We start from the raw sequence: 22,806 nt of genomic DNA on the forward strand, positions 1-22,806 counted from the left end.
CCCTTCCCGTGTGTCATCCTTCTTCTCATACAAGACACGGAGCGGAACAGGAGCGGAATCGGTCAAGGAGAGGAGGTATGGAAAGAGCGCTTTGGAAGGTTGGAAAATTTCGACGACGACGCCAAGAGGAGGAGGCAGCGGCGGAGGAGGAGGAGGAGGATGACAAGAAGTAAAGTCGGACGGCGTTTTGTGCAGGGGCGGCGGCGAATGAGTCTATCAAGTTTCAAAGGGGGGCGAGAGAGAAACACTTGAGGAGAGCCGCGCGGCGGGTTTGGTGGCTTGCAAGCGCCTTGCAAAGAGAGAGAGAGAGGAGAAATGAAATCTTCGAACACTTCCTCCCCGCTCGAGTGGCCCCCCGCCCACCACGCTCTGTTGAAGTGTTGCCAAATCACAAAGGCACTGCATACCCCCCCCCCCCCCCCCCCCCCCCAAAAGGAGATGGCAAAATTCCTGCCAATCCCCCAAGTCGCTAGCTGATACGGCGCAACGTCGTGCCCTTACTCCCTCATTCATAGCTTCCCCTACACTAGACGCTCAGCTATTCCTTTCCACCTCTCCCACCCCATGTCCTCCCCTCCAACCCGTCCGTCCGTGGAGAGCCGACTCGGTCGTTGCGAAATGGCAATGCGCACCCAGGGTCACAAGGGAGAAATACAGTATACGCGCCGCCCCACAAAAGGCATTTGTATTGGGTGACTGAACAAGATTGCGATCTAGCTTGGTGATTGTTACGCTGCTGCTGATGGTGGTGGTGGTGGTGGTGTTGGGCGGGAGGGGGGGGGAGAAGAGCGTGTGAAGGCAAGGGCAAATTGTGATCAAGGACCTACGAGCTTGATGCAGAAATTCTGTTGCGGGTGGGAGGGGGGCGAAGCGAGCGAAAAAGGAACAAAAAGAAGTGAAATAGAAAAAAAGAAAGGAATTTTTTTTTGTTCATCAGCATCCTCCGCTGCGACGTGTCTCACACTTCCAAACACCTTTCCTCTCCCCCTCCCCCCCCTCGTTGGCAAGTTCGCCAAATCACAAAGAGGTGGGGGGCGGGCGGGCGTCGGGTCGGACACTACAAAACTCACATTCCTAACAGCCCCACCCATCACCTCCTCCTTGCCCCACTTTTTCCCATCCCATCCCGCATGTTTCTTGTTGCCCGCCTTTGCAGCAGCAGCAGCATCTTTGCGCGCGCACAACCACCTGCTCAACCTCTTGCTATCGTCCTGCCTCACCACTCTATAGCCCGCCGAGTCGAGTATGCAGGTCAGACGGTCGTGCGTCATGTAGCGAGAGTTGCAGACGCAGGCGTTGGGAAGGACCAGGTAGAGGTAGCCTGTGGGAGTGAGGTAGTGGTGCGCGTGAAGCAGCATCCGACCTGGTCCCCCGACCCCGAGACGAGAAAGATCCAAGGGAAAACACATCAAAGCAAGAAGGAAATTACGATAAGACCTTTAGCGCTGGCAAAACAAATCCCTCTGGATTGAGAGAGGTGTGGGCGCATCGAATTTCCCAACGCGCTACTCACCCCTCTGCTCTAGATCGCCAACATAATTAACAACCAGACTGAGCGCTACCACATCGAACTTTCCTCTCCATCTCTTCGCCCGACCTTCTTCCCCTCCTTCGTCTCCTCCTTCCATTACCGCTTTGCTCCACACATCCTCCGCTTGTTGCCTGTCCAGATCAGGTTTTGCAAAGTCGAAGAAATCCGACCTGATGACCGCTTCGGAGCGAGGTTCGAGATCGATGGATGTGCTGTTGATCCAGGGATATTTCAGGTACGCTGTGCCTGCTATAGCTCCCACGTCTAGGAGATGCAGCTTTGCGAAGGGCGATGGAGGCGATGGAGGCGAGGCGAGACGCAGACAAGAGGGGGGAAGGAGCAGCAAGCAAAGCGTTCGCGCGCGTCAGCCCTGCAAATGTCGGATGGAAAACGATGCGCCGCGACCTTTACACTCTGAAGACCCATCGAAAACCAAAAGGGGAGCGCTTTGCGATTTCTCGCGCACACAAATTCTCTCCTCTCTACGAGGCGCTCTGGACCGCTGCTTTACTCGGCACATTCTACTACTCACCGGCTCTTTTCCCCTAACCTCTTGCAACATCTCAGCGCACCATTTACCCGTCTCTCCAGCCTTTAGATGATTGGCACCAACCACCGAAGCGTCCTGATAAGCCCTCAATCCTCCTAGCTCCTTTTGCTTCTTCAAAATCTCTTGTTTACGTGCAGGCGAGGTGTTGGGTTGGGATAATTCCTTTTCCAACGCGTGCCATTGGGCTATGGCTAGACTGTGAGCTGATGCCCCCGCTGATGGTAATGCGGAAGTTTGTTCCAAGGAAGAAGAAGAGGAAGAGGAGGCAGTGGACTTGCTCTTGATGGATTTCTTGAAAGCGGAAGAGATGGCCGAACTGCGATTCGAATCTTTACCGCTGCCGCTCCCGCTGCTGCTGCTGACCACTTTTCTGTTGTTGTTCTTGCTTCCTCCCCTCTTTCCACGAGGTCTGATCAGCTTTCCATCCTCATCCCTCGTCACCGCTGCCTTGGGCTTTCCGCTCTTCGCAGCAGCACCTGCACTCTCCGTCGTTGCTTGTCCCACCGGCGCAGCACGCGCAACCTCGGTCGACAGGGGAGCAGAGGTGGATGATGTTCCTGCTACCCCTGACGTATCTTGATGTGGCGCTGGTGCTGTTGCTGCTGCTACAACATCCTCCACAACTGCCGGTTTCTTGTTCTTCGCTCCGCCTCGCTTTCCCCTTGTTCGAGGTCTGATCGCTGCACCAGCAGCATCCGCATCCGCATTCGCATTCGCAGATGATGAAGCGCCAATCTGCACATTCACATTCCCATCCTTCACCACCATATCTTGAGACATTTTCGCCCTCGCCCTCGCCCTCGCCTCGCCTCGCCTTCTGGGAGAGATTAGATCAGCGAGCTTGTTGGGCGTGCTGTACAGCGTGACACGTGTGATGATCCCTCTGACGACTCGATGCCCGATGCTCATCCAATAGCACTTGATGAAAGTCGGATAGAAAGATGACGTTCGCAGGATACAGTATATAGCCTTTTGGATATTTGGTCTGGCTTGCCTTGCCTTGCCTTGCCTTTGGCCTGACGATGATGAATGTGCAACTCAAGCTCCACGATTTGTATCGCTTTATAAAGAAAGCCACGTCGCTGGCATACCTGACTCGCCAAGTCTTGAAATCTTGCGTCACGAGTATAGATACAAGTAATAATATCGATAATCTGAATTTTGAATGTTGTACCGTGCAGTCACAGCAGCGGTAGGTACCTAAACTCACGGGTCACGAGTCACGGAAGTTGCTGCTGCATGCTGCTGCATGGGTATCGCGCGCTGCTCGACCAGCCGCCTTGCATGCGTGCTTGCTTGCTGCATGCACGAAAAGTAGAGCCCGACCTTTTTTTTTTTCTCTTTTTTTTTTTTTTTTTTTTTTTTTTTTTTTTTTTTTCTTTTTTTTTTTTTTTTTTTTTTTTTTTTTTTTTTTTTTTTTTTTTTTTTTTTCCTTCTTTCTTTTCTTGCCCGCTCTTCTGCTTCTTGTCCGGTGGTGCTAATTTAGGTGTCACGTGCACTGACCTTCCGCCCCTCCTGTCCTGCGTACCTTGGATTCTGGATTCTAGCCTTGAGAGAGAATTTTGAATGTCCATCGTTCTCCTCTCCAGCAGCCCCGAACAAGCGGCAGCTGGGGCAAAATGTCCACTCACGACTCCGTCCAGTGCAATCATTGTGGATTGCGTTTCCATGCTCAAGATTTGCTCGTACGGTTCCTTCATCGCAATCAAGAATCTTTCCAGATGGAGGAGTACATTTCGAGGTTAAAAAAAAAAAAAGAATCGGGATAATGCATCAACAATCCCCGCGCTTGAAACTTAGCGCCCCCCCCCCCCCCCCCCCCCCCCCCTCTTTCTCCTTTGCGGCCCGAACAATCAATCATGAAAATTTGCGCCTCGCTAGCTAGCTAGCTAGCTCGAACTTGACATTCACGTGATTCCACCAACGATCATCCATCGCCCCATTCACGATTTCATTTTGATCGCCGTGCAAACCTGTGTGCAAAGAACAAAGCTGGACCCGAGGCACGCGCGCCTCTTTCCCTTGCCCTCGCAATTCAACGCACCTACCTACAGCGCCTGTCCTATTCCAAATCAATCTGTTGCCATGCGTGGTGCCTCGTCGAACCAATGTACGGGTTGCAATTTTTGGGAACAAGGGCAGAACAGATACATGTGCGTGGCTGAAGCAGCACGAGATGCAAAGGATGCGAAGGAGTGCGACGGAGTGCGACGTCGCGCAAGCGAAAGCGTCAGGCTTTGCCGCCCCTTGCGCCTTTCCAATCGATGATGAGGAGGAGAGGGGCGAAAGAGGTGAGAGGCACCACAAGCACCAAGACCACAAAACACTCTCAGCTCAAGCTGCATCGTCGCCATTTGCAGAAGCAGCAGCAGGTGCAGCGCTGTTACCTTCAGCAGCAGCACTTTCGCCATCTCTCTGACCAGTCCTGCCCGCTCCTCCTCCTCCTCTGCCACCGCGTCCCGCACCTCTTCCACCTCTCCCACCTCCTCTTCCTCCCCTCGTCGCATTTTCGCTTCCAGGCGCAACGGGATGAGCCTTTCTATCGATGGCTTGACCCATGGCCGACGTTCTAAAGCTAAATCCTCTCGTCTTTTCGATGACCGATTGATAAATGGGCGGATGGGTCTGGTTCATATGAACAATGCCCTGATTGAAGTCGATCTTGGCATCCGCTCTAGTGTCCCTGATCAGATTCACCACCCACTTCTCTCCCTCTTCTTTCGACATGTTGAGTCGGGTGGACAGATCCGCAATATCCACCTGCTGATGAATCCGGCAGTAGATTTCCGACACCAAGAAGCGAGCAGCTTCGACGAAACTGTCTGCGTGCTCTTGCAGGAAGAAATCGTCATTGGCGACCTTTTGAGCTTGCGATAGTTGATCTTGAGCCGCCTCAAAGTCAAAGTCGGTGTAGAGCTCCTTGACAAAGTCCACCAAAGGGTCGGCTTGGAGTCGGTGCGATTCTTGACTGATCATTCGCGTGACATCCCTCAGCGCTGCTGTCGGTGACACTTTGGAAAGCCCATTATTGCTCTGAACGCTGTAGATGCGCACGGATCTGCGAGTCATGATGACCGCGGCTACGAGGTAGCGCAACAGCCACCAAGCAGAGGTCTGCATGGTGTTGATGTATGCGGGAGCGAGGAACATCTCCACCAATCCCACCCTTCCTTCAGGATGGTTGAAAAAGACGAACAAGCTCCAGTGCAACAGCCATGTGCGCCTACGCAGCGCTCCTTCTTGACCTCCATCAGAGTGAGCGCCAGAATCCAAGGCTTCGCGCAGCAGGTTGATCTCCGACAGAGCATCGTCCCACGAACCAGTGAGAATGTCGGATGCGAGCTTGCCCCAATGACTCGAGAGAGTCAGATTCGGGTCGACGGAGAGTACGCGGAAGTGGTAGAGGTAAGAGCTAGCCTCTCCATAATTACCGCACGCAAAGTGAAAGTGTCCATAATGGTACAAAGCATTGATCTGCTCCTCGTTCAAATCGTAATTCTTTTCCAAGAATCTCAGGTTCTCCACCTTGTCCTGCTTGAGCGAAGCAGCGACGGATGGATCTTCGATGACATTGAGAACCTTTTCCGATTCTTGCGCTAGCTTCTCGTTCTGCTTCTCTGCTGCTGCTCGCTGTTGCTCCAGCTCTGCAGGGGCTGGCTGATCTGGGAAAGCCTGCTCGTGCAGCATCAAGGCGTAGTCCACCATCGAAGCTGCGTGCGGATGGCGAGGCAAGTTGAAGTCAGACTAGCTCATGCCCCTAAATCTGCTACTCGATCACCCCGCGACGGACCATGCACAGCATCGTGACAGGGTAGATCGACGTTGGCCCTGCCTGAGAGCTCCAACACGACGCATTCAAGGCCACTCACTTCCCTTCGCCAGCTCGTACTGCGCCTTTGCAATATCATCCTGCTTGTACTGCTCCGTGGAGGCCATGTGGGAGAGAAGGGGGAATGCCAGGTGCCTATCGACATACTTGAGCACGGTAGGTGTGAGATCGTAGGCGATGGGCGAGGCGCTCGCGCTGGGCGCTAGAGTGTCGCTCGTCATAATGTCAGGATGCAGCTTGCGCTCTCTTGGTGCTAGCGAGCTGTGAAGGAATGTCGCCACGAGAATGGATGCGGCAGGTGATGAGCAGGAAGTGGCACTCGCGCAGTCGATGCTTGTCGATGACTAACTACACGCCGATCAAGCCAATCGCGAAGGAAGGTCGTCTTTGCGATTCAAGGTGGAAAGTGGTGAGCCTTTCGAGTGTGAGTGGAATTCGAAGGTCTGAACGGCTTTTCTCCCAGCCTGAGCGCTCAGCTGCTGCTTCTGCATGCTGTCGATGCTGCATGCGACAGGCGCAACGCCAAACGAACGCGCATCAATAATAAAGCCACATGCATTTTCTCTAATCTTCAAATTAGAGACGCGAGACTTTGTAATCTCAGACTACAAGCCAGCATTCATGATTCGAAAGCAATCAAGTCTTCAGTCACCAGCATCAGTCACAGTTGTGACTTTTGAGTGCCGTTGGTGGCGCGCGAGCAGCAGCTGCGGCCAGGCGGCAGCAGTATGCACGGTTCGCACGCTGCCCGGCGTCAGAAATCAGTCAGACCCACAAATTCACGCCCTCCGAGCCACATCGCCGTCGGCTTAAGACCCCAAGCAAGCCGAGTCGCTGCTGGCTTGATACCATCCCTTCTCTGTCGATCCCTATCGTGAATGCATTCCGCTTCCAAATAATTTCATTCTGACGTCTTCATCTTCGAATTCCTCTTCACGTCGGCTCGTCTCTAGCCATCGAGCCGCTCTGATCGCCTCCCCTTCACCTTCGTCCACTCGTGTCCAGCTCTGACCTGCTTCACGAGGCTAATGTATGCGGAGGAAGATCAGCTGGATTTCGGAGAAGAGGATGTCGTAGATGCTGCACCTGCTGCGGAAGAGGAAGCACCAGTCCACCTTTCCAGTTCAAGGCCCAGCAGCAAGACCGGCGAGACCACTTCCTCGTCCCAACCTCGACTTGTGGACAGCGACCCTAACAGCAGTTCAGCAGTGGATGTAGGGTCGGGCCCTAGCTCTACTGCAAAGCCTTCGACTGCGGCGGAGTCGAAGGGTGAAGACGAGCGTTTTAAAGAGGCTGTCGACGCTCCAGTCGGTAGCCTGTTGTCGAGAATGTCGGACCGACCTGTAGCTGACGAGCAGCTTGCAAAGAGGATTGACGAGGCTCAGCCTCCGCTGGGGAGCACGACGGCATGGGAAAGATCTGCGGAGGTGGGTAAGCGGCAAGTGAAGGCGTCTCCCGGTAGACGAGAGGATGTCAGCTTCGCAAAGCAATCGGATGCGCAAGGCGCCGATTCTCCATCACGACCGATCGCATCGAAAAAGAGTCTACCAGAAGGCTGGGAAGCGGTAGCTTCTCGCACCGGGGGTGATACGTACTTCTTCAACTCGATCACTGGTGAATCGCAGTGGGATGTGCCTCAAGCTCCCGCTACTAATTCTGCACTTCGAGCGGAGAAAGAAGTGACACAAGACACTGTGGACCTCTCTGAGGCCGATCGTCGGCTGCACGCAGACTCGTCAAAGAGAGTGACAGCTTCTGTGGCGCCATCTCCAGAAGACCGTCCTCGCAGAGACGCAAGAGACGCTCCTCAGATATTATCGATCAAGGGCTCCGCCTCTCGTTCGCGCCAGCTGTCGCCCAACAGCCTTCAACAGCAGCAACGAAAAAGAGGTCTCGAGCAGCTCGACAAGCGAGCACACGATTCTGCGAGCGAGGCAGGCCTGAGCATTCGAGGTGCATCGTCGGCCTCTACCACCCAAAGATCGGTCGAAGTCCCTTCGGAACTTCCATTTAACAGTGAGCATTTGACGTCGAGCCTCTCTACGGATCGCGAGGGTCTCGAATCAGTGTGCCGGTCACGCTGGACTGGTCGGAGCGCAGACAGCCGCTTGCTTTGCGCGAGCCACAATCTGTGCCAATCACGCTAGGGTTGCACACGTTGTCGCTTTTTGGAGCAACCTGGTGCATTCCATTGCGCTCCTTTGTCGAGTAGCGAGAATCGTGTTCTCGCACACAACGTGCCTCCACCTTCGACCAGGCCGCTTGGGTGCTTTGGCCAACCTGCTCCAGAGAGCGCTCCGCTGCAATGCTACCTTGCTCCACAGGGCGCCCCGCTGCGATGCTAGCTTGCTCTTGAGCACGACCCGCTCAGCGACATTTGAAGAGGACGAATTTGGCCTCGAGCCAAGAAGCAAAAAAAAAAAAAAAAAAAAAAAAAAAAAGCTGCACTTGGGCTCCCATCACGCAGCCTTCAACCGAAGGCTTAGCTCGTGGACTCATGCATAGGCGGTTGACCTCTCTGAGTCGACCCGACTACCGGCTCGGTAGGGAAGCGACGCGCCGTCCGTACTCAAAAGTCGAGACCGCAGTGATCTTTCGCAAAGCCTTTGGGAGTGCGCAAGGCGGTCATTGATTGTGATACGCCGCCCCTAGCTGAGCGCGGATGCCAGACTGCAGAGCTCAGCCAGTTTGCAAACGGACATCTGCGTGCTCGTGCACCTACCGACTACGCTCTAGACCTATCGTGCAGTGCAGCTTACACTCGTCCGCGCTTCTTGCTCCTCATGATCACACTGCTCCCGCTACTTGCGCCCTCGAGAACGACGTCGCGAGCAAGGCCCTGATGACGACGATCACGCGGTCAAATCGCGAACAAACGAGCGGTCTTCGCAACCCACCACGGAGCGTCTTTCCAACCCAAGCGACCGCGCGGCACCAGCTCTTTCTAGTCCAGCATCAAGACCAAGCCAGGTGCGTTGCCGCAGCCTCGTTCAGGCGTAGCAGCGATCTATTTCGATGAAGACTTTGACGCCTTGACCTTGATTCTGGTCACCCTGCAGCGCGGTCGCAACGATGGGCCTGTCGAACAGAAGAGCACAATTGCTTCGGCATGGGGACGTGCCCGAGCTGAACGTGATCAGCGTGCTGCGTCTACTAACAATGTCCATGCACGAGGCTCTTCCAACGAGCGCCGCGCGGAAGCTTCATCGTTTGGGAGCCGTAGCTCAGTCAGAGCACACGAGGATCGTGATGCACGTGCAGATCACAAAGAGCGCACAGCCGACTCTCGGACACCTGCCCAGGAACGCACTGATCACGCTGATCGTAATGAGCGGCGCACTACTTCACGAGACGAAGATAGCTCTCAAGGCAGACGCGAGGATCACACTCGATCCCCTCCGCGTGGAAGACTCGCCGGCACTACGTCTAGTCGCGAGCAACCTGATGCCGCTGATCGCAGGCAGCGAAAGCCGCGCCCTTCGAGTCGCGATCGCAGCGACGCAGCCGCAAACGGCCGAGAGCATTCGGACGCGCGCGACTTCAAGAGGTACGCGACGGAATCTGAAAGCGGTCACAACGCTCCAAGCCACGATACGGAACGAGGTGGCTCGCGAGGGAAGGAGCACTTCGATGGACGTTCAGTGCAAGAGCTGCCTGACCGCAATACACATGGACGCTATACGGCTGGAGAGGGTCCTTCGAGCGGTGCAAGACCTATGCGCGCTTGGGGACAGCCACAAGCAGACGCAAATGGACGCCGCCGTGCGGCAGACCAGATTTTGCGTCGTCCCGACGAGTCACCCGTCGTCTCTGCCCATACGCGTTCCGACGCGCACTCAGAACAGTCGCGCGCTGTGGATACGCCTCAAAGCAATGCTCGCTGGCCAGTTCGAGGCGGTCCCACAAGCCGAGAAGAAATGGCGCGCCCTTCACGGTTAGAAGAAGCGTCACGTCCATCCGTCAACGCAAGGCGCGAAGATCGCTCCAGTCCGCAACGAAAGCTGGAAGGGGAAGGAAGAACATTTGCTGCTCCAGAACCGATTACGCGCAGCGATAGAGGAGCCAGAGCGCCTCGTCCGACTGGAGCCAACACTTTACCTTCGAGCAACACCCGCGCTTGGGGCGCTCCAGCGTCTCAATCCGACGCCGTCGTCAGAAATGCAGGTGGATCGGTAGATGGCTCGGCCGAGCCGCCTAGAGAAGAAGTATCCCTGCGAAGCTACTCTCCAAGCACTTCGAGATCCACGCGGTGGGGCCTCACAAGACAAGTTCGTACAGAAGCTGATGAGCGGAGCGCCGGCGGAAAAGGAATAAACGCTGCCATGTCACCAGCGCGATCGCGCAATGCACCTGACGACACGCGCCGAGAGCAACCTGATGAGCGGCCAAGAGGATCTTGCGAGGATGATCGCCGTGCAGAGATCGGAACAGAGAGGCACTTGGACGTGTACGCACCTCGCGAATCAGATTCGGACCGAGGACCTGCCCCTCCCTCGCGCTGGCCGAGAAGAGGAGACTCGTACAGACCTACGGTGCAGAGGAAAGAAGAAGAAGAAGGTACGCCTCAGTCTTTGCGCGCACTCGATCCGAGCAGGTCATCGAGTATGCGTGGACGCGATGATGCTCGTCAAGGAGGTACGAGGGAGCAAAGAGATGCGGCAGTAGATGGGATTGGGGGAGCAACAGCTACGCAAGAAGAGCGAAGGAGACTGGAGCTGGAAGAGAGAGAGGCTGCGTTGCGGCGCAGAGAGATGGAACTTTGGGAGAGGGAAAGGAGATTGTACGGCGCGAGATGAAGTGGAGAGCGAGCCGTTTTCCTCGCCTTCTTTGTGTATACTCTTGATGCCGATGTGTTTGGCCATCGAGACGCGCTCCCCTCCAAATGAGGATGATATATTTTAGTGAAGCGGAAGGAGATTGCGTCTTTACATGACGCTCTCTGACTGGGCGAGTGTGGACCGATAGCACGCGTGCAAGATCGAACAGGTAAAAGGGTCAAGCGATCACTTCTGGAAACGTCTTTCCGCAAGTGATTGGGCGCGGACAGATGGGAAGGATGTCGCAACTCAACGCTCGACTTGCGGATACGTGACTTGACTGAACCTCGGCGAACGATTGCGGCCGTAAGCGACTTACGCGGGTACGGTAACGACGCAAGACTCACGACTGACGCGACTTATATCATTTAGCTCGCTCTGCTTTGCTGCTGCATGCATGCTGGTGGTGCCGCTGACGCATCTCCGCGGAGATTCGACTCGAATCGCTTGACTCGTTTTGGCTGTATATACCTACCTACACATGGCGCGCATGCCCGCCGCGTGAGCGCTCTATATAGAGTCGAGGTTGGAGCAGCGCGTTGCCGATTGTAATGTGATGTGATGCGTGCGCAATTGTGCGGATTGTCGCGTCGCGGGCGTGGAGGTGATGCGCTTGCGTGGCTGCAGCAGCTGAGCTGACGAAGCGTGATCGCATGCACATGGATGGATGCTATGGGGATGGATGGTCTTGGATTGGGCATCGTGCGGTGCGGTGCGTACTTTACAGCGGCGAGTGGTGAGTTGGCAGGGAGGAAGTTGTGAGACTATAAAGTCTGAGTCTGGCTTGGAGGGAGTGACGACGAATCTCATCTTCATCTCACAAACGCCCACGATCATTGCTTGGAGGCTTGTTTTGACGCACACAGCATCCACTCAGACTCGCCATCTTTCTCACTTGGGCATTCTCTGACTCAGGTGGCGCGTCGCAAGTGAGCAGCTGATACAGGTGCAAAGGCATCTATGGCGTTCGCGCAAGCCGAACTACTCGTCGCCACCGCCTGGAGCAAAGTCGCGTAATACAGAGGAGATAGAAAGGTGAAGGTCGCTCGGCGTGACCCATCTTGAACGCCCCCTCTCAACCACACCACTTGGACGCCGAGCAATACTCCTGACAAGACTCACACTCGGCATAAACCCTCCTCCACGATGGATTACAACTTTACAGGATCCCTTTCGCAGAGGCGGATCAATTTGGGAGGCAGCAACGCTTCGGGAACTTCTTCTGCTCAGATCGCAGCTTCCGCAAGAGCGGATAGAGCAGCGAGACAGGAGATTAGACGAAGAGAGAGCAGCGCTTTGAGGTTGCAAGCTTGGTGGAGAGCGTGTACATGCAGAAGAGAGATCGGAAGAAAGTGCGCGGATGAGTTTTGGAGGGATGTTGGGAGCGCAGAGAGGGAGAGGGAAGTGGTGCAAGTGATCAGCATGACTAGAAGCTTGATCTGGGCATTGAAAGGCAATCAGCGCGGCGTTGCCGACATGATCGAGGCTTGGGCGCATGTGCTGATCGAAGAGGACTGTGAGTGTGTAGAGCATCGTGGCTTTGTTCGATATCCCGCGATCGGTGTGCATGTGCTCACTTCTCCAACTTGTGCCCACTCTGTACAGTGCTCTTTGCGCCATTTGTGGATGCTAACACATCGGCAGCGCGGTCATGGGCCACACAACTTCGTCTGTTGGTTCAGCCATTGATCAGCTGTCTGGCCTACAAAGCTCCAGCAGTTTCCTCTCTCACCAGACTCAAAGCAGCCCAGCATGCCTTGCTCATCCTGCACAATCTCACACGGCCTCAAGGTAAGGCTGCACAGCTCAAATCTCTCACAGGTCCCTTCCAGACGCTTGCTCAGCACTGGGCGCACACGTTGGTCAAGGCGGATCTGCACAAAGCTTTGGCAGATCATCTCCTCTTCTTCGTGAGTATTCAAGCACGACGACTCGTCGAATCTCGACTCCTTTGCACTTCCTTGGAAATTGCCATCGTGCTCACGCTGCGCACTTCGCCTTTGCCCATCCTAGCCTGCGGATCGCAAGGCATCGCCCACATTGCCCCCCGCCGTCAGTCTTGCCCTTGCTCCCTTTACCGTCTTTGCTGCATCCAGCGCTGGCACCATTCAGAGGCCCATTGATGTGAATGCGCAAAGTATGGATCTCGACATCGATCCACCATCTCAAGCTCGCGCTCTGGCAACCGATACCTTTGTTCGGCATTTCTTGAACGTGCCAAACTTGCCAGCCCGCGTGCCCTTGCCGGCTTTGACGCAGCTCGTGTCTCACTTGCCGGGCACCGACGTACTGGAACGGGTGATCGCGCTTGGAGCAATCCGGGAAGCCTCTAGGATATCTCAAAGGTCAACGTCGGCGAGAGCGATCCAGCGCAAAAAAGACTTGTCAGACGAGCCTTTCGCAGCTCTTTCGCGACCTCACATTCTCGCCACGCTTGTCGCCCTCTTATCTCCTCGCGTCCATCAGTTCAACACAGCATCGCTGCTCAAATTCTACCTGGATGCATTGTCCACCCTGCAAGACGCCTTGCCGCGCTCATTCTTCCAAGGTGCACTAGATGATAAGACGAGCGGAGCCACAACAGCTGCAGATGCGCACTTTATTGAGTCGCACATCGATGAGGTCGCTGCAGAAAAGGTCTCGATCTCTTCCAGACCAGACAATGCCACTTTCAAACGTCTGACGGGCATCGTGGCTCCTCATCATCTGCAAGCGATCTTGGCAGCATCCAACAAGAATCCTTCTACTCGGCCAGCTCTCACCAGATTCCTGCTCTCGACGCTATTGGCTTGGCCAACAGAGGCGAGGGAGAGAGTCTTTGCTACCACCATGTTTGGCTCTCCAGGGGGATCGGGCGGATTGGTGCGGGAATTGTGGAGGGGGTGGGTGAGAAGCAGCGCGTTGGCCAGGACGCTTGCCTCGGCAGATAGCAAAGGTGACGGAGCGAGAGCTGCGCTATCTACGCTGGAGGACGGCAAATACGAGACGGACTGGTACCCATTCATCCTGCTCGTCGAGATTTACTCGAGGACTCTGCTAACACTGGGCGACGATGAGTTTTATCCCGTCGGGCAGCACGGCAGAATGTCCAGTGCAACTTCGGCTGGTCCGAGTGCGGGCGTGCCGACATCCTCCCGCAATCCGCTCTCTCTGGACGACGTCATCTCCTTCTCTGCCCTGGTGCGCAATCTGACCTTTGCGCTGTACTGGCTGGAAGGAGCGCCAGGAAGTAGCGGAGCGTCGCTGGACTTGCCGCTTTACGGTCTGCGGATGCTGCGCTCGGAGCTGCGAAGCATCTTGACTGCTGCACTGAGACAGATCCATGCCAGGGACGCGCGCAGACAATTTGCACCCGAGGGACATTGGCTCATGACCAGCTCGATGGATCTCAACAGCTTCTTGGAAACCGTACTGCTGGAAGAAGATGAGCTTGGTGCTGCTGCTGCTACTGCTGATACTTCCACTGCTGCTGCTGCTGCTCATGACGATGCGGCAATGGACCAGCAGATGGACACGACTGATGATGGCCGGACTAGCGAAGAGGAGGCGAATGCGACGGTCGAAAGCAGCGTCTCGAGACGCGTTAGAGCTCGGAGGGGAAAGAACAATAACTTGACCGCGAGACAGTTGGCATTCCTAAGTCCTAGACTCGGAATCTTGAACAATATTCCCTTTGTCATTCACTTTGACCTCAGAGTCAAAATTTTCGTGAGTGGTACAAAGTCATCTTTTGAACGAAGAGGCGGGGTAGCAGCCTGACGCTCTCTCTCTCTCTCTCTCTCTCTCTCTCTCTCTCTCTCTCTCTCTCTCTCTCTCTCTCTCTCATTCCTGATTTGTTTCGCCTTCAGCGCCAATTCATTCGCAAGGATCGCAAACGCATCGGTCTGGACAATAGGGTGCACCGCATCAATGCGTACCACAAAGTCAAAGTTAGACGAGGCTTTGTGGCCGAAGATGGCTTTTCGCAGCTGAACCATTTAGGACCTGCCATCAAAGGGGATGTGGAGATCCAATTTCAAGATGAATTTGGACAATTGGAAGCTGGCATAGATGGCGGAGGACTGTTCAAGGAGTTTTTGACATCTCTGGTCAAGGAAGCTTTCGATACAGATCGAGGACTGTGGCTCGCCACTGAACAGCAGGAGCTCTATCCCAATCCTCACTCCTACGCTCGACAAGCCGAACAGCTGGAGTGGTACGCGTTTTTGGGCCGCGTTTTGGGCAAAGCCATGTACGAGGGCATCCTGGTCGACATCAAGTTTGCACGATTCTTCCTGAGCAAATGGTTGGGCAAGCAGGGATACTTTGACGATCTGGCAAGTCTGGACAGTCTAGATCCCAACTTGTACAAGGGGCTCATGTACCTCAAAAACTACACTGGCGACGTAGAGGCGGATCTGGCGCTCAATTTTACGGTCCAGGATGACGAGTTGGGCGTGGTCAAAAGCACAGAGCTGGTTCCTGGCGGCAGCCATATTCCAGTGACGAAGGAGAACAGGCTGAGCTACATCTACCGAATGTCGAGGTACAGATTGACGGGACAGATAGCTTGGCAGTGCGACGCTTTCTTTAGAGGCTTGAGCGACATCATAGATACGAGGTGGTTGAGGATATTGGATGTGGATGAACTGAGGGTGCTGGTTTGCGGAACGGAAGAACCGATCGATGTGGAGGATTTGAGGAGGAACACCATTCTTCACGCCTATCACGAAAAGGACGATGCCATCTCTTTCTTTTGGCAAGCGCTGCAAAGCTTCTCGCCAGATGAGCGGCGCGCTTTCCTCAAGGTGAGTGTGCCTGTGCTGTGCTGTGCGGAGAGGCGAAAGGAGCGTGGGCGTGTCTCGAAAAAAAGGGAAGAGAAGCAAGAGGCGATCGATGGACCGAACTGACCTGGGCGTCTCTCTCTCTCTCTCTCTTTCTCTCTCTCTCTCTCTCTCTCTTTCTCTCTCTCTCTCTCTCTCTCTCTCTCTCTCTCTCTCTCTCTCTCTCTCTCTCTCTCTCTCTCTCTCTCTCTTTTTCTCTCCCCGATGGCCCTTCAGTTCGTCACTTCTTGCCCCTCTCCACCCCTCCTAGGCTTTTCTCAGCTCAGTCCCAAATTGGGCATTCAGAAATCTTCAGACGATACGAGCAGATTGCCCACTGCTGCCACGTGCATGAACCTGCTCAAGCTTCCCAATTACACCTCGCTCGAACAGTGCAGGAGCAAGCTGCTCTACGCTATCAAGAGCGGCGCAGGCTTTGATCTCTCTTGAATCAGCCTCACTCGCGCGCTCATCTACGCACGCGCGGGCCTTTGCGCCCACCTCATCAACATCACAAGCACCCTCCACCACGGCACTTCCACACATTGTCGGAGACTAGCTTTCCTGATCCTCCATTTGTAATACATCTCGACCCCTCTTCACTATCCACGTAAAGCCCATCATCGCATTCGCAAGTCATATCGTTACACGCAGTCAAATCGAGGGTCGTGCGACCGATTGTGATGATGATTCGCGTAAGCTGAAGTCGTAAGACAGACTTGCCATGCGAGTCAGCCGCATTTGAAATGCAGCAGCAGTCGGCAGGCAATTTCTTTGGCGCGACGCTCGCCCATGGGGACAGCAAGTCAGGGCGTTGCTGATCCCGCACGAGCGCTATTCGTCCCGCAGCTGATCAATCGACTCGGTCGAGGGGGCTGGACCTCATTTTTTTGCCTTTTTCGACAAAGTTTTGGTGGATGTGTCGGATGCTTTATGATCCTCCTCCTCATCCTTCTCTCCCTTGCGCTTCTTTCCACCCTGCTTCTTCTGCGCCTCATCATCTTCCTCCTTGCGTTGAGCCCACTTGGGAATCTTGTCCTTGTTCTCCTGCGCCTTGTACCCCTCCGGCAACGTCGGATCAGGTACGCCATGTTCCTTTCTCAAAATCTCCTGCGCTTTGCCCTCCAGCACCTCTTTGGCATCTCCTCTCCATCCTTTGGCGTAAGCCACCTTCATCCTAGCGATGCAATGCTCCTTTTCCTTCTTCTCATCCAATATAGGTGCAGGATAATCCTTGCCTATTTCGCACTTCGCCTTCCTTTGCACTTCGAGCGGAGCGGTATGAGGAGCATAAATGTGCTTGTCCGGAAAATCCTTCAGCTCCGGACAATACTTTCGGATCAAACTTCCGCTAGGATCGTATTTTTGTGGAAAAGTGGCCAATCCGTACACCCTGTAGTACTGATGAAAAAAGGCGCTGCATGATAACCACATCCAGTTGCCAGGATTGCTGGCAGGATCCCAATCGATCAAATGTTCGTCGAAAAATTCTGCACCTCTTTCCCACGAGATCCAGCATTGTCCTCGGGTCAGAAAGGAGGCGAGAGAGTGACGCGCCAGATGATGGATCCAACCAGTCGTTTTGAGCTGCTTGACCGCTGCATCGATAAAAGGAAAGCCTGTGCGCGCCTCGACAAACGCGGCATAGCGCGCCTCGCTAGCTGCGTCGCCAGCAGGTCGAGGGATGATCTCTTTGCCCTTGGAGTCGTACACTGTTGGCAAGTACCAATCGATCTGGGCGGGGTTGGTGAAAGCGTTGTCAAAAAAATGATAAGCTCCCTCGTCTGCCCGCGGAACAGACTTGGCTGACTCACGTATCTAGAGATGGGGTTTGCATGCACGCGCTTGTACGTCTCGCCCACGCCAGCTTCCGCAACCGAGTACATTTCCCTAAAAAGCAATTGTCCCTGAATATTTTCCGGCGGACTCGTCTTGCCCGCCCCTTTATACTGCTTGCTCGCCTCTACCGCATCCCACCAGAATTTTCTGACCGATACGCATCCGAATTTGAGGTAAGGCGAGAGGAGGGTGGTGCTAGCTTCGGACGTATCCTGACAGGGCGACGTCTTGGGCTTGGAAAAGGTCGCAATGTACTTTGTATCCTTGATCACGCGTTCTAATCTTTTCAAGCCCTCCGCTTCTCCGCCTGGAATCAGCGAGGGCACGCTCACTCTAGCAGCCTTGGCATCCATGCCCAACGACTCGAGCGTAGGTACGCTGAATGTCGACTTGATCGACTCGCTCGCATCTGGACCGACGAGTGAGTCGTAGCAAGTCACTTTGCCACTTTCTCCCGTGGATCTCTGACCGCCCAGCTCGTGCGAATTCAAATCATACTCTGGTCCCTTCTTCTTTGAGTACTCTGGAAGTCCCTCTAGCGATTTGAGCAATTTGGGCAAGAGATCCTTAATGTCTTGCGGTGGAGAAGCGACATCGTCCTTCAACAATGGTGACGGAATGCTTTTGGGCGCGTCGATGGGCTTTGCAGGATCTCCGAATTTGGAAACGGCACTTTGGAGCGCGCCGAGCGTCAATGTAGGTTCGTTGTTGTGCGCCTTTAGCACCTCTCGAATATCGTACAGATGATGGCCATAGCCATCCAATACCTCTACCCCGTTCGCCTTCGCATCCTTGCGAGCTTGATCGTCCCTCTGTCGAACGTACTCGTCGTTTGGATCGCGCTCAAATGCGAGGTGGGTGATGCCCCAACGTTTGAACAGCTCTGGCAACAAATCGCAGGGATCTCCGCGAACCACCAGGAGCTGACTGAGGGGGTTGAGCGAGTGTAGGGAAGAAGAGAGAGCAGACATGGATTCGAGCAGGAACCTGAATCGGTTGATGCCTACCCGATGCTTGTAGATGTACTGAAGATCACAGCACGTGATCAGACTTGTGACCATCCCATACATTCAGCCTGGTTCACGCAACTCACATTTGGATCCCAGCTGTGTAGCAAGGCAAAGAGGCCGGCGACGCATCTCAGCAAACCCATCCGGTCAATGCTCCAAGCTCCCTCTTGGCTGCCCGCGCCATCTGACCTCAAGCACGGCACGACCAAAGTCATCCAGACGCCACGCGCGACTTACCACCAGAGGGGAAAGAAAGCTTGAGGTTTGAGGTCCAACGCAGCTTGCAAAGCCGGCGAATCGTGCAACCTCAAATCCGTCCTGAACCAATACATCACCCTCGCACCGCCGTCCTTGTCGCCGCTCTTCTTGCTGGCCCCACCACCAGATGAGGAAGGCTTCTTGGGCGCCATTGTGGATTGAAGACGAGGCGTAGGGCTACGAGTCGGCGTGAGAGGAGGTGCTAGTGCGGATGGTGAGGCTGGTCTGCACAGGATCCACGTGGATGCGCAGAGTCCTTTCGCAAAGCTTTTGAAGCAGCAGCAGCTCCCACTTGTACTTTGACGAAAAAGGCGCATGCAAAGGGGATCAAGGTCCAAATCCTCCCCGAGTAGGGCTTAATGATGGGTCCAGAATAATTGAACGTCCTACAAGCGCTCCCCTCTCTCTCTTTGTCCTTTTGAGAGCTCAGCTGCTCAACTCCCGACTCAGACACTTGCCTGCCTGCGCAAATCCTCTTTGAGCACTTTTGACTTGACGCTTCGGCTATGCGTCGATGATGATCTCTCTCTATCTCTCTCTCTCAATGATCCAAATCCTTCTGAGCTGGATGGTGAAAGTCTTGCCTCGAGCTTGGATGCAGATGACATTCACATTCACGAACCAGTCAGCTCTCCCCATTCGGATTGCAGCAAGGTCGCAGCAAGTTCTCCATCTCAACCCACGACTGTGACTGACACAAAAGTGGAGGCATGCAGCAGGAGTGCAGGACACCATGCACGCAGCAGCCAGCCGCCTGCTTACTTCATCATTTCATTCATCACGCACGCGCGCGTCAGCGCATGACAATCACGAATTGAGTCACGCGATGAGTGTACATATGCGCAATCTCGAATACCGTCCCGATCGAGGCGTCACGCACGCGGCGGGGCGATGCGATCAGATCCCACGTGACCTTCTCAGCCACCGCAAAGGATCGAGATGCACTTCAAGATTTTGACGTCTAGCTTTCTCGATGTGATTGTGATTTTCCCTATTGCAGCAAGCAGGCCTCCGCGAGCATGAAATGTCGCGGGGGCCGGAAGGCAACGATCAAAAGAGGGAAAAGCAAGACGGGGTCCACAAGTTCGCGAGTCGCGAGTCGAGTAGAAGTGAGAGCCTGTGCGCAACGTGGAATGGATTTGCATGCATGCACGCTCAACGAAAAAGCGTCCGATGGGAGGGCGGGGGGACAGCGATGGGTGTAAGGGCACCGAATGTGCAGCGCTCAGTATTCTTTCTACAAAGGCAGTCCGCACACATCGCAATCTCCGCTGCTCTTCTCGTTGACAAAGGTGCAATGTGGGCAAGCCTTGCCAGCCGGCTCAGGCTCGGACGCTTGCGGTGCAGCAGCCTGTCGCGTTGTGGTAGCATTGCCCCAGCTCGTCGGATTTCTCCTCGCGCCTCCAGACCCCGCTCCAGCTCCATGCTCAGCCGCAACGCCAGCGCTTCCCGATTCCGCGCTCCTCGCATCCTCAAATTCGTCCTCCTCATCATCATACAGCATCTCTTGATCCTCATCCTGGTCCCCGTCACCCACATCCTCGTCCGCATACTCGTTGAAGTCGAAGTCTTCCTCTTCCGAGTCTCCGTTGTATATCAGAGGATCCGCTGCTGAGCCTGTCCCTCTCGTGTTGGGGGTTGTGCGTGAAGGCGCGCTCGATGCGCCAGCAGCAGGTCTTGTCGACCTGTTTGTGGACCCGGAAGCTGCTCCGGAGCTGCTGCCGCCGCCGAACATCCCTCCGATTGTGCCGCCTCCTCCTTCGACGCCTCTCACCTCCGCACCACCTGCTGCAGAAGAGGGCTGAGGAGCATGTTCCCTAGCAATAGCTGCCAACGTTTGCCACCCAGTCTGCTGGAGTAGACCATCTAGGGCGGAAGTTGCATCGTGGACAGTAGCGACCTTGCAAAGCGCCGACATGTCGTCCTGATCGGAGGGCGATTGCGTCAAAAAGTGTCAGCCACGCGCTGACGTTGGATCTGGCGAAAGTATGATTGCAACTCACAGTCCCGAGGATCCCGCAAGTTTCGAGGAATGCGACCAGATGCCAATCGCTGAGCACCCCAACAAGCTTTTCCCTTCTCCTCAAATCTTCGTCCCTCTCTTTGCCTTTCAAGCCTTCGCCAATCACCGCAAGAGGAAGCATCTCTTCGTTGCCCAGCACAGCTGCCAAAGATGAGCATGCACGACCCAGATCTTGGTCGTGCAGACCTTGACGGTTTTCGATGGGGAATTTGGACGAGAGGAACAGGGGCTTGGGCTCGTTCGGAAAGCCATGTGTGACCTTCATCACAGCAGAGAGTCAAGATGAGCGATTCGTCATCTCGACCGCCCGCATCTTCAGCAGCACTTACATTAACCAGCAGATACTCGACCGGAAAAGTTGGCTTTGCGCTCTCCTTGACATCGATCTTGTACTCGTTGGTATACCGATAGAAGACCTCGGGAACATATACGCTTCCCTTGCTCTGTTTTACTCTGATTATGTTCGGATTGACGCTAGCTTCGATCATTTCGCTTTGGACCATAGCCATGGCCTGTTCAGAGACCTGATAGGCGCTCACATCGATAGCTCCTTCTTCCGTGCCCGATAGCACGCATGTTACGAATTTGCTGTTGAAATACCCGGTATTGCTGTACCTGCTGGGTGATAGGTTGGAGCTTTGCAGCGCAGCAGAAAAGAGCACTTCGCAGCCGCTGAGGAAGAACGAGTCCTTGTGCCTCTTGCACGCTACCATGCCGGCTTTGGAGGGATCCGTGAGTGTGGGATCCGCCGGCAAAAGATCGCTGTAGATCATTCCCACGATGGACAAGCCGCAATCCTTTGCCAACTTTTCCACCCTGGCTTGATCTTCCCATGGCACGCCTAGCGTCAGTCCGTCCACTTCCCCTTCTTGAGGCGGTTCGGAGATCGCTTCGACGACAGCTTTGACACCCATCGGTACTTTCTCGTAAGGTTGATACCTGCCAAGCAGAAAACCGAATCTCTGAACGCCACTCGACCTCCAGAATGCCAGCAGGTTTTCGATGAGCTGAGGGTGCGAGAATTCAACATGATCCACCATTCTATACGGCTGCCGCTGCAGCGTGATGGCCGAGGGTTGACACTTTGTGCAGATACCTGATGGCCACGAAGGGTGCGTTCCTGAAGGGCATGGTACCTTGACCCTGTAGTCTTCTGGTTCCAAGGGCGGAATGTACGATTGAGATGGCTTGTTTGTCGCAATGTCCTTTTTGCGCAGATGAGCATTGAAGGAGAGATGTTTGATTTGATGCTCGGTGTGGTAGGCCGCATCGTAGGGCTTGTGTGCGTGCGTGCGCAAGGGTGTATGCGTGAGCTTCGTCAGTGCTCGAGTGGCGACGCTGCCCCACCTGCATGACTGTGATTGTCTTGCTCACCTCTAACGGCATACAATAATCGCACATTGCCTTGTCGCCGTGTCTGCAAAACTTTGTGTCCTTGGGCCGCGGAATTTTGCCATCCTTGGCCTGCCAGTAGATGTCCACCTCGTCCTGCTTGGCATCTTGCCATGGCTTTCTCTCCGCTTTGGACGCAGACGAGGATCCTGCCTTGACCACCGTGCTTGTCGCTCCGTTGCTTGGCAGGGCTATAGAAGTCTGAGCTGCGGCCGAGGAGGTAGCACCATCTCCGCCGCCGTTCTGCGCGTATATAGCGTCTCCATGCGACTCAGATTTGGCTGGAGCCTTGAGTTGAAAGTCTGCGTACAAGAGGTGACCATGAGCAATGCCCAGGTCATTCAAGCTGTTTCCCTTTAAATCATCTGCCTTGTTCTCTCCGCCTCGAGGCTGATTGGAGAATGTGAGGGTGGATGGATCTGCGTCTGGAGATGCTTGAAGCAGCCTTTCGATGAGGAGGCTGATGTCGTCTGTGCCTTCCACAGGAAACCGATGGTTGCCGTCCCTGGTGCGGACCCGGACCAGCATCGCGGCTGCGTTGAATGACGAAGCTGCGCTTGGATTTTCCTTGTGCACTGCCAACCTTGGGGACGGGTGCGGTATGATGTATCAGTATGGTGTGGTGTGAGCAGCCAAGCAGACAGGCAATCGAGGCGGCGCTACGGTGGTAACTGCGATTCTCGAAACACTTCTCCACGCGACGCGCGGCTTTCGGCAGGTCTCAGCTGAGGTGTCGTCAGTGTAACTCATGCAAA

The 22,806-nt window shown here is 54.8% G+C and overlaps 6 protein-coding genes across 6 annotated transcripts; 2 read left to right on the plus strand and 4 right to left on the minus strand.

Annotated features, from left to right (window-relative positions):
- Positions 1–658: 658 nt before the first annotated feature.
- On the minus strand, positions 659–3,170 carry IE81DRAFT_305379 (hypothetical protein). The gene is made up of 4 exons (XM_025512326.1): positions 2,064–3,170; positions 1,514–1,808; positions 1,071–1,363; positions 659–845 (listed from the first exon to the last, which is right to left on the minus strand). The coding sequence occupies exons 1-4, from the start codon at positions 2,988–2,990 to the stop codon at positions 816–818; spliced, it is 1,545 nt and encodes a 514-aa protein (XP_025367415.1). The 5' UTR covers positions 2,991–3,170; the 3' UTR covers positions 659–815.
- Positions 3,171–4,174: 1,004 nt separating this feature from the next.
- Positions 4,175–6,333, minus strand: IE81DRAFT_325729 (eukaryotic translation initiation factor 3 subunit E). The gene is made up of 2 exons (XM_025514609.1): positions 5,951–6,333; positions 4,175–5,791 (listed from the first exon to the last, which is right to left on the minus strand). Exons 1-2 carry the CDS (start codon positions 6,129–6,131, stop codon positions 4,416–4,418), a joined length of 1,557 nt encoding a protein of 518 aa, XP_025367416.1. The 5' UTR covers positions 6,132–6,333; the 3' UTR covers positions 4,175–4,415.
- A 383-nt stretch (positions 6,334–6,716) lies between these two features.
- IE81DRAFT_325730 (hypothetical protein) lies at positions 6,717–8,323 on the plus strand. The gene has a single exon (XM_025514610.1). The coding sequence runs from the start codon at positions 6,939–6,941 to the stop codon at positions 8,055–8,057; it is 1,119 nt and encodes a 372-aa protein (XP_025367417.1). The 5' UTR covers positions 6,717–6,938; the 3' UTR covers positions 8,058–8,323.
- Positions 8,324–11,546: 3,223 nt separating this feature from the next.
- On the plus strand, positions 11,547–16,185 carry IE81DRAFT_305387 (HECT-domain-containing protein). The gene is made up of 5 exons (XM_025512327.1): positions 11,547–12,243; positions 12,333–12,637; positions 12,741–14,435; positions 14,576–15,514; positions 15,767–16,185. The coding sequence occupies exons 1-5, from the start codon at positions 11,874–11,876 to the stop codon at positions 15,977–15,979; spliced, it is 3,522 nt and encodes a 1,173-aa protein (XP_025367418.1). The 5' UTR covers positions 11,547–11,873; the 3' UTR covers positions 15,980–16,185.
- On the minus strand, positions 16,137–19,235 carry IE81DRAFT_325732 (Cryptochrome/photolyase FAD-binding domain-containing protein). Its single transcript, XM_025514611.1, has 4 exons — positions 18,616–19,235; positions 18,462–18,474; positions 17,344–18,393; positions 16,137–17,263 (listed from the first exon to the last, which is right to left on the minus strand). Exons 1-4 carry the CDS (start codon positions 18,786–18,788, stop codon positions 16,412–16,414), a joined length of 2,088 nt encoding a protein of 695 aa, XP_025367419.1. The 5' UTR covers positions 18,789–19,235; the 3' UTR covers positions 16,137–16,411.
- A 162-nt stretch (positions 19,236–19,397) lies between these two features.
- IE81DRAFT_325734 (putative NPL4-nuclear protein localization factor and ER translocation component) lies at positions 19,398–22,784 on the minus strand. Its single transcript, XM_025514612.1, has 4 exons — positions 22,034–22,784; positions 20,989–21,936; positions 20,640–20,918; positions 19,398–20,560 (listed from the first exon to the last, which is right to left on the minus strand). Exons 1-4 carry the CDS (start codon positions 22,577–22,579, stop codon positions 19,874–19,876), a joined length of 2,460 nt encoding a protein of 819 aa, XP_025367420.1. The 5' UTR covers positions 22,580–22,784; the 3' UTR covers positions 19,398–19,873.
- Between the last annotated feature and the right edge of the window lie 22 nt (positions 22,785–22,806).

This window comes from Ceraceosorus guamensis (genome assembly GCF_003144195.1).
Source record: "Ceraceosorus guamensis strain MCA 4658 unplaced genomic scaffold IE81scaffold_73, whole genome shotgun sequence".
NCBI classification, from domain to species: domain Eukaryota; kingdom Fungi; phylum Basidiomycota; class Exobasidiomycetes; order Ceraceosorales; family Ceraceosoraceae; genus Ceraceosorus; species Ceraceosorus guamensis.

Coding starts and splice junctions, on each gene's coding strand:
- IE81DRAFT_305379 (XM_025512326.1), bottom strand. CDS start 2,990: ATGAGCATCGGGCATCGAGTCGTCAGAGGGATCATCACACGTGTCACG. Junction 1,809..2,063: donor AGGTTAGGGGAAAAGAGCCG/GTGAGTAGTAGA, acceptor CCCTTCGCAAAG/CTGCATCTCCTAGACGTGGG. Junction 846..1,070: donor TGGGTGGGGCTGTTAGGAAT/GTGAGTTTTGTA, acceptor CACCCGCAACAG/AATTTCTGCATCAAGCTCGT.
- IE81DRAFT_325729 (XM_025514609.1), bottom strand. CDS start 6,131: ATGACGAGCGACACTCTAGCGCCCAGCGCGAGCGCCTCGCCCATCGCC. Junction 5,792..5,950: donor GTACGAGCTGGCGAAGGGAA/GTGAGTGGCCTT, acceptor ATCCGCACGCAG/CTTCGATGGTGGACTACGCC.
- IE81DRAFT_325730 (XM_025514610.1), top strand. CDS start 6,939: ATGTATGCGGAGGAAGATCAGCTGGATTTCGGAGAAGAGGATGTCGTA.
- IE81DRAFT_305387 (XM_025512327.1), top strand. CDS start 11,874: ATGGATTACAACTTTACAGGATCCCTTTCGCAGAGGCGGATCAATTTG. Junction 12,638..12,740: donor CAGATCATCTCCTCTTCTTC/GTGAGTATTCAA, acceptor TGCCCATCCTAG/CCTGCGGATCGCAAGGCATC. Junction 14,436..14,575: donor ACCTCAGAGTCAAAATTTTC/GTGAGTGGTACA, acceptor TTTCGCCTTCAG/CGCCAATTCATTCGCAAGGA.
- IE81DRAFT_325732 (XM_025514611.1), bottom strand. CDS start 18,788: ATGGCGCCCAAGAAGCCTTCCTCATCTGGTGGTGGGGCCAGCAAGAAG. Junction 17,264..17,343: donor CAAACCCCATCTCTAGATAC/GTGAGTCAGCCA, acceptor AACCCCGCCCAG/ATCGATTGGTACTTGCCAAC.
- IE81DRAFT_325734 (XM_025514612.1), bottom strand. CDS start 22,579: ATGCTGGTCCGGGTCCGCACCAGGGACGGCAACCATCGGTTTCCTGTG. Junction 21,937..22,033: donor ATTATTGTATGCCGTTAGAG/GTGAGCAAGACA, acceptor CACGCACACAAG/CCCTACGATGCGGCCTACCA. Junction 20,561..20,639: donor CTTGCGGGATCCTCGGGACT/GTGAGTTGCAAT, acceptor CCCTCCGATCAG/GACGACATGTCGGCGCTTTG.